The 11,741-nt window shown below is 38.0% G+C and overlaps 1 protein-coding gene across 1 annotated transcript in view; it reads left to right on the top strand.

Annotated features, from left to right (window-relative positions):
* The window catches only part of MTCL3 (MTCL family member 3), a 29,762-nt gene that overhangs the window by 4,260 nt on the left and 13,761 nt on the right, over positions 1-11,741 (top strand). Inside the window, 1 exon segment of the mRNA XM_084514385.1 lies at positions 1,848-2,006. Within this exon segment, the coding sequence (XP_084370511.1) occupies positions 1,848-2,006 (159 nt within the window).

The raw sequence follows: 11,741 nt of genomic DNA, 5'->3' as shown, positions 1-11,741 counted from the left end.
ACCATGCAACTTACTACTTGGGAAAGAATAATGATTTTATGGAGCCTTCCCACATGATTGTGTCCTGCTTTGGGGTAGGGATGTTTGTCAAGTTCCATATTTCTGCCAAACTGAATTTCTGGTTCTTGCTAGCCATATTTGTAACTCCTGTGCAGTTCTTTGTAGTGATCCCAAATCTGCTTCTGAAGAATTTCTATCCAAAATAATGTTCTCCATTTTACAAGGGTGATACACGAGGGGACGTGGTTCTTCAGAGGTATGGTCTTGCATACAGCTGTGTTAAAATGCATCTTGAATAAGTAAGCCCCTATTCCCAGGTGATCTTGAATACTCTGTAGGATTTACCTGCATTAATTACCTCTCCACTAAATTTTGTTACAAAACATCACTACCAGTAAGGATTTTGTTATTTCATTGTATTTACTGATTCAGAGTGTAACTGCGGGCTGCAGACAGATTCTGATAGGTTGCTGTTAAAAATATGTCCCCAATGATTTTCCATTTACTTTGGTTGGACAACTAGATGAGCAATTTAATACTGACGATGGGAAAATCCATCAAAATACAGCCCTTTGGTGTGATTCTCAGCTCATTCTGCAGTCTCTTTGGAGTATGCTTATAATTGAAATTCCCCTCCACCCTCTCTTTCTGTTGGGCATTATGTGTCTTGAGTGTGTGTGCAGTGGGGGAGGTTATTGAATAGTCTTGTGCTACACTGCAGTGTTGTATCAGTAATTCACACACACTGTGTTTCTTGTCAGGGGAGGCTGACTCACTAGCTGCTGCTGTTTTCTGGTAGATCGGATTCTTCTAGACTGCTTGCTTACAATTATTACTTTTTCTTTAGAGCTTTAGTATGTCAAATAGAGTTCTTTGACATACCGTAGTGAATAACCCTGACGCGAGCTCTCTGAGCTCCCCTAAATAGTGTTAGGAAAGGTAAATTTTACTTTCTGATGTTTTAAAAAAGCATGAATTTGCCTTTTCAAATTATATGTCTAAATCACCATCATAGCAGGAATTAGTGTACATTTAAATATTTTTAGTGTATGATTATAATTTCTGCTGGTTTCATCAAATAGAATGCAAATAGCTTGAATGGCAAAATTCTTTTTACCTTACCTAAGGAAAAGGAATTAGATATTGTCATGTTCCTTTTAGCTCTTCCTGTGAAAATGCAATTTAGAAACAAAAAAATCAAAAACAACTACAAAAAACCACCTCATGTTTATTTCAATTTAAAAATATTGGATTACATTTGGATAAATACAAGGTCAGTAAGGATGTTGCTTTTTCATATTTTACTCTTTAAATTAACCAGTAGCACTAAATGCCAAATAGTTAGATTATCTGTCCATGAAGGAGAGAGAAACTGAAAGGGTAGAAATAAAGGTTCATCCATTTGTGGTTCTATGCAATGGACAGGTACAGTAGGCCTGGAGAAGGTGGGCTCTGCTTTTAAACTGATGCTTCCACATGTCAAGTGTTTGAAGGGCATATCCCTTAGTGCATTGAAAAGCAGGGGGCTGGCAGTGGTAGAAAGAAAACAGATACTCCAGGAATAATGAAGATACGGTTTCATTTTGATGTAACAGAACCTAAGAAATGGTTACCAGTGGCTCCAGTGAAGTCCATAGGAAGAACATGCCAGCTTTTTGCAGGAATTGAATTTTGAATTGTTTAAAATTCTATCTGTGTATGCCATTGTCTACATGTTTCCTTACATGCTGCTCAAAACATCAGAATTGACCTGTAAATGGTTGCTTAGACACTAAGCACTTCAGCACTAATTCTTTTGTAATTCTTTTTTTTTTTTCTTCTTCTTTTTGAAATACCACTTCATTTAGGTTGCAAAAGATGTATCAGTGAGACTTCATCATGAGTTAGAAAACGTGGAAGAAAAACGTACAATAACAGAAGATGAAAATGAAAAATTAAGGCAGCAGCTTATAGAAGTTGAAACTGCAAAACAAGCACTACAGAATGAACTGGAAAAAATGAAAGAGGTTAGTGTTTCTATTTACTTCTACACAATGTATTTGAAGTTCTCAAATTCTTACTGTTAAACTTATTTTTCTTCCTGTAACTTGTTTTGGGGGCAAAAAATATGACAGACAAAAGTTGGAAGTAGCAAAGAGTGCTGAGATACAGATTGGTGACTGGCAAGCAGAGAATGAACTAAAATATTCAGTGATTTCTAGAAGAAATGGAAAGCAAACTGTGTCTTTGTTTTTCCCAGACTGGGAGGGAAATGTAGAACATAGCTGTAACTATGTAGCTATAATAAATGTAGAACATAGATGTAACAGAGTTCAGAAGCTTTGAGACTTGGTACTTAAGTTAAGACGTGTGGATAGAATGTTGAAAGGAGTCAGAGGCATCTGACTTTGCAAATGATGTTCCCCCCACGTTGTTACAAAGACCAGTATTTTCCCTTTGCAAGGGACTGGCAGGCACACTAAGACAGGGAATCGAGACACATCTCCATGTTGTTCAGGCATGCTCTTCTGGAGTACTGGGGAGTGGGGGACTCCACCTGGCCTTTCAGTCTTAGCATAATTTTATTTTACATCTAATTCATCTACAAAATTACTCCATTTGCCATTATATAGATGCAAGATACCATCCCATTAAGTAAGCAGAAAATTGTATTACAGCGGTAATAGCCTGGCTGACAGAGATAATAAAGCATGTGGTAAAAGGAGAAACTGTTGAATAAGAATGAATTCTTGGAACAGATTTTAGAAACAATTCTCATGTTCAATGTTTAAAATTCAATGAATGACACTGATTTTCACATTTAGTAATATTCCCTAACAGAAATGCCAATATCTACTTTGATCTTACATGAAGCAGAAGAGATGTATTTGAGATGTTAAGAAAGAGAGGAGATTCTCAGTTGTATGATAAGTTACAGTATTTTTAAGAATTGCAAATGCTTACTCTAAGTGATGTAGTATTAAAAATATTCATATGTTTCCTTTACAGGAACTGAATTTCAACCATGTTAGTAGAGGATAAACAGGTGGTTATTTTTTGTCACCTTCTGCTGCTTTTCCAGATAATTGCAGATTTGAAAAGGACATGAAATCTGAGCCTTATTTAGCTTCCTCTCCTCTCTGAGATTTCCTTTTTCTGTTTTTACTCTGGTCTATGCCGTAAAATACCACTCAGTTTCTGGGACCATCTTCTTTATGACAGCATGGACTTTCTGTAATTGTCCTTACAATTTGTTGTTAAGCTTGACTTTACTCCAAGTTTTCAATGTTTGTTGTCCTTCAGACTCTACTTTCCTGTATATTCCTATTTCTGAATCCTTTCCTCCTGCCCTGTGATGGGTTGTTCCACAGGTAGCTAGTTTGCTTTTTCCTTGTTTCTTCTTATGGGTCTTTGCACTACAGTGAAACATAGTGGCAATTTAATACCTTGCATTCTTTGGGAGCTGTGTAGCTACAGGACATTAACCCAATAATTAGGCTTCCTCATCTCTTTCATCAGTGGTCTTTTTCTCCTTATCCTGTCCCACTGCCCTCTGGCCCACTAGGCTGAACTGTGGCTCTTCTGTTCTCATATTCCACTTCTTTTTTAGCTTAGGTATTTGCGTCTTTATGTCTTTGCCCTTGGAAGCCATCAAAGGAAGGATACTTCAGGCTCCAGAACAAAAAATGTATTTAAGTTAGGGGCTCTTCTACATGATACTATTTTCCTGAAGGTGAAGCAGATGAATGATTCCCTTTGGCACAGAATGGGGGCACTGAGCCAGAGCTGAGAAATGCATTAAGACTCTACACCAGAGTAGAGATGGAGCTGATGAAGAGTCAGAAATACATCCTTATACTGAGCTGGGGAGAGCTGCCATGCCCAGTTATTATGTGTGTCATCAGAATTATGCAGGAGTTTTCATTTATATATCTCACACAGACTGCTGAGTTTCAGTGAGCAGAGGAGGCTACTTGTCGGGCTAAGACTTCCAGCACAGGATGGGAGATACTGGAGAACGGTTGAGGAGATGCAAGTCAGAGAAAAGCAAGTTTGAAGCAAAGGCAAATTATTATGCACTTTACAAACATGCCATGTCTTTGGGAACCAACGGAAGAAGGCAGATGAAGAACACTAATGCTTAACAATTTGAAATTTAGAATCTGTGAAAAAGCTATGAAAATGTTAACATGAAACAACTGTGAGGACAACCCATAGTAGTCCAAAGTGAATTAGATTTTTTTCTGTGACAAAAGCTTTTTCTTATTCTTCAGCAATTGGAGCTTTTGTATGTCACTGTCAGATAGTCACAACATTAATCTGTTTGCATGTGGGTTACTTCTTGTGGTTTCACAGTATTACAACCCATTCTTATTTCGGTACACCTATTATAACCAATGAAATCTTGTCAAGTAAGTTCTAATCAGCATAAATAGGAATGCAGAGTCAAGGCCTTTTGTCTGGATTGTGTTCTTCACTTTACTGTGCTTTGAATTAATGACAGAAGTAACTCTAAAGTCAATGAAGCTTTTTGATTTTACAGCATAGTAGCAGTGCTCAGAGTATATATATCTGATTTCTATACTTTTATGTTACCTAGCGTACTGCAGAAACACAGACCTAATTTTGTGCACCAGCTGATAAAGCTTCCCGGTCTTCTCAAAATCTATTTATTTATAACTGCCATGGGAAATTTGTTCTCCTTTTATGATGAATGGTGTGAGGTAGCAAAGAAAGGTTAAAAGACTTAATAGAAAATGTTGGAGGCAGAAACAGCATTTTTTGTCAGTTGGTCTCCAGAGTGTGACCAGAGTCAAAGTTTCCTGTGTAGATTCTATATTGTTTTAATACACAAGACTTGACCACAAACATGTCTATAATATAAATGCTAGCAGATGTGATTGTGTAGACAAAGCTAGGGTGTAGAGACAGATCCAGAGTTCTCCACTGAACATTTTGGGGTGAATATAGACTTGTGAATGTATTTTTACAGAGAGATAGGAAATAGTTGCAATTTCCTTTCCCGGTTTGGAGCTTTTGGAAATATATATATATATGCATATAATATATATATATCATGACAAACAGAAGTTGATGACTGCAGCAGAAGCTTGCAAGCATCCAAGGTTTGGAAGGTGCTCCAGTAAGGCATATGTTTTCTATCAGTTACTCTTACTTGCAGACCCCAGCCTGCAGGTATTTCATTTTGCAGTGTTATTCCTGCATGCATCCACATGGAAACACAAGATTTTTAATCTAGGTTGTCAATTTTCATAATTTATTTCTGGGAACCGCTGTTGATTTCCTCTTTGTTGTTTGATATTAATAATTCTAATGCTTTTTATTTATTTATTTATTTTGAAGCTAAGAACAAACTAGAGACATAAAATGTTTCCTGAAATAAAGAGAAAGCAACTGTAGCTAGACGCAATTTTTAAATGTAAAAAAAAAAAAAAAAAAAAAAAAGCTAATGGCTTGCATTCCTTAGCATATTCATTAATTTGTTTTTAGTTCTTACACTCATTTTAGATATGCAGTAAGAAAAGTAAGTAGTATTCAAATTGGCAACGATACTCTACTGACAGAAGCTTAATAATTCAAAGTATGGTAAGCATTTGTTGAAGCCTAATTAACACTTACAGACCTTTTAATGGTGAAATATGAACACAAAATAAGAATTCATTCCTTTGCTATAGCTATATAGGAAATGCACAGTTAGCCATGTTTTAGAAGGTTTGTCATGAGAGAAACAAAGTAGGGGGAGAGTATGACAGATGTACTGGACCCTGGGCTTCATAAATCCTCATTGCAATGCAGATATGTAATTGCAGAAGGCACAGTGTTTTTTTCAGAGACATATGTCTTTATGGATAGAAATAGATTATTATGGATAGAAATAGATGCTCCAAGCTGGGCAGATGCAAGATAGCTCAGTTCTTACAGCCACGTTACAGTAATGTCATCAAGCTGACAATTTCTTCTTCTGAGCTCTGGTTATTAGCTCAGGTAGCGAGCTTGCAATAACCATTGCTACGTGGCATGAACCAGAGACATCTTGTGCCCAGTCAATTCAGAATGCAGGCAGAGGAGTTTGCATCTCTCTGCATGGATCTGTGTTTTCCTGGAGTGGTGCCTGTCTTATCAGTCTGTTTCGTATGTTGCATGAAGATGGAAGACAGCAGCGTGATCTAGGGAGCTGGGTACAGGGCTTGCAAGGAGGAATTTGAATTCTGTTCCTGATTTTGATACAAACCGGCTGTGGGACCACAGGAAAGTAGTTATACCTTTCTGCTTACTCTTGCAACATTTGTTCTGCCCTGTTTATGTAACCTGTGGGCACAGATTAGATCTCCATACATCACTGAGTGCTCAGGCTGAGCAGAGATCAGGACAGTAGCTGGAGATTTCACAACAAAAGCTGCTGTCAATGAAAGAAAGAAGGGAAAAACAAAAACAAACAAACAAAAAAACAACAACCCACCACTACAAAAAACAAAACTGGAGAGCTGTGAATAGAACTAGTAAGGGATATTCTCGTCCCAGTACCTTTGATCACTAATATCAGCCACTATGTCTCCTTGATAAAAATCTCTCATTTTTTTTTCTCTCTAAGCCTCTTCTTCTGTCATCTAACAACAACCACGGATTTCTCTTAACTCTTCACTTTTGCATCTGGATTGAGGGCAGTGGAAGATCATTCACTCTACTGTGAAACACAACTGTATCAATTATATCAGCAACTATGAGCACAAGAGAAAATGTTTCTGGTTGTAATGCCTGACTTCAGCCTTTCTTAGACCAATATGGAGCAATAGTAGCAGGAGTAATTAGGCATTGTCTTCTGGAGTTGGAACATAATCTGTCAGCTTGAGTAAATGTACAGATTGACAGCTAGGGAGGGAGAGTATGTGATAGTTTATAAATACAGATTTTTCTGCAGTTTAAACTGGTAAACTCCAAGAAATAATTACCCGGTGATCTATGGGAATGGAAGATTTTAGAAGGGATACTATTGGGTCAGTCATGATTGGATGAATTGCAAAAGCACAAAGTGTATATTATATATTGACACAAAAACATTCCAGAACAGAGGCATACAGGAACCCCTCAAAAGAACAGTTGCTAGAATAACTTAATACAAGCAAACCAGGATATTCTGTTCTTGGAGAGAGTATCACTTTGCTGAAGTGTTCTAAAATACTACCGGTGTTAATGTCTTCAACACATTGCAGAAATCACGTCTTCTAGTTTTGTAAAAAAGCTTTCATCTATTTCATCTTATTCATCAGATGGTCTGTAGGAGATACCCAAAAAGATGTTACCCATGCTTCTCTGTCCTTTGATCCTTACCCATAGCTTGTAGCTAGCCCATCACCCATAACAGTGCAATGCATTTGAACTTTGCATAAAGTAGAACCCTTTTCCCTCAGCATTCAAGATCATGTCAATCTATGGCAGCACTCCAGGCATGTGAGCTATCCTGTCCTGTCTCCCATGTTATCTGAGCAAGGTCATAGCTCTGTAACTGGGTGTGGATTTCTAGCTTGTGTTTCTTTCCCATGCTGCATGCGTACAAGTCACAGGAGATAGTAACCTGGTTGTGCTGCTTTGACAGGGAATGTTTGAGTATTCTGTATCATGTTGCCCTCCAGTAACCTCCTAACTGCACCCCCATGCTTCCATTTCAACTTTGATGTCTTTTCAAACAGCTACAATGGAGGGAGCAGGGACAAGGTAGAGAGAGAGAGATGAGATGAGATGTTATTACACCTGCTGACGGAGCTGATCAGCTGCATAGGATCACTGTAGTAAACCAGTATTCTTCAAAGAGTAATTTACTTGCTCCTGGCACCAGATGGCAGCAGGGTAGGATTTAATATGTCTTTCACAAGCCCAGTTCCTCCCTGGGTTTTTTGGAGGACCCAAATGTCAGGTCTCGGCAGCACTGCTACTAGAGGTCCCTTTAAGCAGAGTGCTTTAGTGATCTGGAATCTGTTTGTTGCCTCATGAAAATTCAAGTTGCTTTGGTGAACAGCAGCATGATTATGAGATTTCTTTAAAAAAAAAAAAAAAAAAAAAAAAAAAAAAAAAGATTAGAAACAAATCTCTGCCTTGGTTTATGCATGAAAAAGCAAACAAAATCCTGTCTCCAAACCTGGCTCAGTTATTCTCTTAAGTGTCACATCCCTGCAGATGCAGAATCCCCATTTACTTTAGTCAGACTTGCTTATGATTTGCTTCTATTACATTTGGTATCCTGCCTAAATATTTGTTCCTTTACAAACTGTACTCTGCAGGGAATGCTATTCATAATCTGTGAGGGTGTGATTCTGACTTCTTTGCTCAGAGCACACTGTGATCAGTTCCACTGATTTCACAGTGAGCAGTATAAGCAGAGTTTACTGCAGTTTAGTTTTCTGAGCATGTGAAAAGAATAATAATGAAGAAATACATTAATTTCTGTTACAAAATCTGTATTAATAATTCTCTAAAAATGTCATGCCATAAGGGGAAAAGAAAAAAAAAAGTATATTTGCAAAGCAGTTTACACTCAGACCTCATAAAATTACATTTTAATTATGTGCTAGCCATCAGCAATTCATGAGATGTGTGCTTATCAGAACTGAAAATAAGCAGCCTGATTGTCAATAATAATAAACTTCAAAACATATATAATAAATAGTGGAAGATTTCAAAAGAATAAAGCTGGAAAGATATCTCATTGTGAAGAGGTTTTGTGAGAAAAGATGCCTAGAAGGGTTTTTTTTTGGAGAGTCATTGAAGCTAATGTGCTGCTTTGTGGATTCTTATTAAATCAGCATAAAGCTTGCAAGGACATGCAAAAGGAGTGGGTGATTTGCTTGCTAATGGGAAAGCATTAATAAAAGTGGCATCTGTAGTCAAAAAGAATATATATAGCATATGTATAAAACAGAAAAGAATTTAGCCATCACAAAATGAAGTTAAGTTTGAGCAACATTTTTGAATCTGTAAACATGTTACTATTGCTCTGCCTTCATGGAGGCAAAGGAGTTCCATCCTTTTGGCAGGATATTACTTCATTTGCCTTTTTTCTCTGTGATGGATATGAGCAGCCTTAGATTTGCAAGTTCTCCAGTCAAAAATGTTATTATTGATGTTACAGGTAAAATCAGTGTCCCTCTTTATTAAGCTCTAATAAAATAAAATAAAATAAAATAAAATAAAATAAAATAAAATAAAATAAAATAAAATAGGTAATAAATGTGTGGTGACTGTGGCTTGGGTAACTGGTTATGAGAGAAAATGGTTTGTGAGCGTGAACTCACAAAGGTGAAGGCTGGAAAAGATACATCTCTGTTACTTACAGACCTTAGGGCATGACTTTCTTGAGATCTGAAGGGGAGGAAAGGGCTTTTTTATCTCTACCTCAGTAGGCAATGTTGCTAATGACTTTAGAAAGGTCCTCAAAGTACCATACTATGTTAACAAATGAAGGAAGGTTTGGGAAATCCAGTATTCCTTGGTTTACCTTCAGTCATTTTGTAATCTCATGCTGACACTGTGCTGCTTGTAAGCTTGAGAAGTTTACTTATTTTCTAGGAAAAGACATAAAGTTTTATGGGACTTTGCAATGGTCCTCAATTACAAATGACAAGTTTTTAGTTTTGCATTTCCCAGTTTCTTTTTTTTTTTTTTTTTAACTTAGGTGGACAATTAAATGTCCAAATATTTAATTTAAACATAAAGGTAGCAACTTGACTGCTCGAATGAAAGATGCTCGATAACTTATAGTCCAAGTGTGAAAATGAGCTCCCTGCTCTAGCTGGCATGTCAACAACCGTCATACTACCTTCCACAGTTGTATCCATAGCTGTGTGCACAGACAGTACATAATTCATGCTGGTTCTTTTGTTGTTAATTGCTTATTTTTTAAAAAGGTTATTATGCTTTTTAAATTCCAACTGCAATTTTATTTTTATCTATTGTCTTTTTGGCAGGTGTCTGGATTTATTTATTAATTTTTAATTGTAAGACACTATGTGTGATTTGCTCAGTTTATTAAGGAAAGAAATTGAGTAATAGAGAGGCCAAATTCAACCTCTTTATAATGCTACAGAAGCATGAAGGGGACTATAGAGGTAGACCAGGATTCTCTAGATTAGGAGGAAATCCAGGTGACTTTGCAAAAGTACTTTCTATCAGCTGGAATGGAGGCAGAACAGAGACATTTTTGAGTGCCAAACCAGAGGTCTAGAGGCATGTTGTAGTACAGAATCAATATACACCAAGTATCATAGTCTTACTGGAAGTCTCACCAAAGCTTTGATGAATAACAGTAATAAATAATTTCTGCCTTTTATACCACTGTGTTCAGTCCACTGCTTAAGTGCACTAGTCCCTTCAAGAAACACCTGGTAAAACAGAGCATTTGCACTGTGTTAATAAAGGTCAAAGCTGAGGTTGCTTCAGACTGAAGGGAATATTACAATGGCTCTGTTTTTGTTCAACACATGTACTCACTGCTGTCTTCAGGGCTTTTTTTCCTCATGGTCTTAAATTGAGTTCCTCAGCCACCCCACATTAAACAATTTTTCGTGTTACTTTCTTTGGTGCCAATGGCAAGTCATTTCTCCCTGCTTTAGGAAAGTAAGCAGAAAGTAGCACTGTGGAGGTAAGCACTGCTCTGTGTTTTGGCTGAACTCAGCTGCCAGAGTGAGGAATAAGAACCTTGTCATGTCATAATACAGATGGCTGTTGTGAAGCATGTCATGGGCCCTCAGGGAGTAATATCAGTGCAGTTTCCAGTGTAAAAACAGGTGAAGGAGACTGGCAAGCCCTCAAATGGGAAAATGGACAAAAGGGCCATATGCAGCAAAACTCTCACAGATATTGCAGAATTTACTATTCAATATGTTGCTCATTACTTTTTCAAAATGGTGGTTCTGTGATGGTTCAAATGTCACTTCTGTCTTCTAGAAGGACAAGAAGGAGAATGTGGGGAAATACAGGCTGGCCAGCCTCACCTGGATCCCTGGGAAGGCAATGGAGAAATAATTCTGGAAGCTATTTCCAGACATACTAAATGCAAGAAGGTGACTGGGAATAGTCAGCATGGATTTACAAAGAGGGAATCATGCTTGACAAAACTGATAGCTATCTATGAAGAGATGACTGGCTCAGTGGATGAGGGTAGAGCACTGAATGTTGTTTATCTGAAATTCAGTAAGGCTTTCAACAGTCTTTCATAATGTTCTAGACAAGCTGAGGAAGCATGAGCTAGATAACTGGACAGTGAGGTTGATTGCAAACTGGCTGATGAACTGCTAGGCTCAAACAATTGTAATCAGCAGCTCAAAGTCCATCTGGAAGCTGGTGTATAGCGGCATACCTCTAACAGCACGGGCCAACTGCTCTCAATGACTGGGAGCCAGGAAACAAATGCAATAACACAGCTGGCAGGGCAGGAGCCCCACCACCCAGTGACCACTTCAACAGTGCCTGAGCATGGAGAGAAGAACAGGCCTGAGGAAAGCAGCTGTCATCAGCTGAGGCCAGATCATCTGTCAAGTTTGTGGTGACAAGGAAAGTCTGAAATTAGTTGGGGAAGTCAATCCACACGTCGGCATCAGGTCCAGTGATGAAGAAAGAGCAAGGTCAACCTAGAAATTCAGGCCACAGGTCAAGGTTAAGATCGACAGGGTCTGCAACTGAGCAGAGTGACAAAGCTGCAGATGAGTACAGCTATCACATAGCTCAGGCAGGGTTGTGAGGCACAGGTT

Source organism: Aythya ferina (genome assembly GCF_964211825.1).
Source record: "Aythya ferina genome assembly, chromosome: 3".
NCBI lineage: Eukaryota > Metazoa > Chordata > Aves > Anseriformes > Anatidae > Aythya > Aythya ferina.
This window is presented reverse-complemented; position numbering and strand designations above follow the sequence as displayed.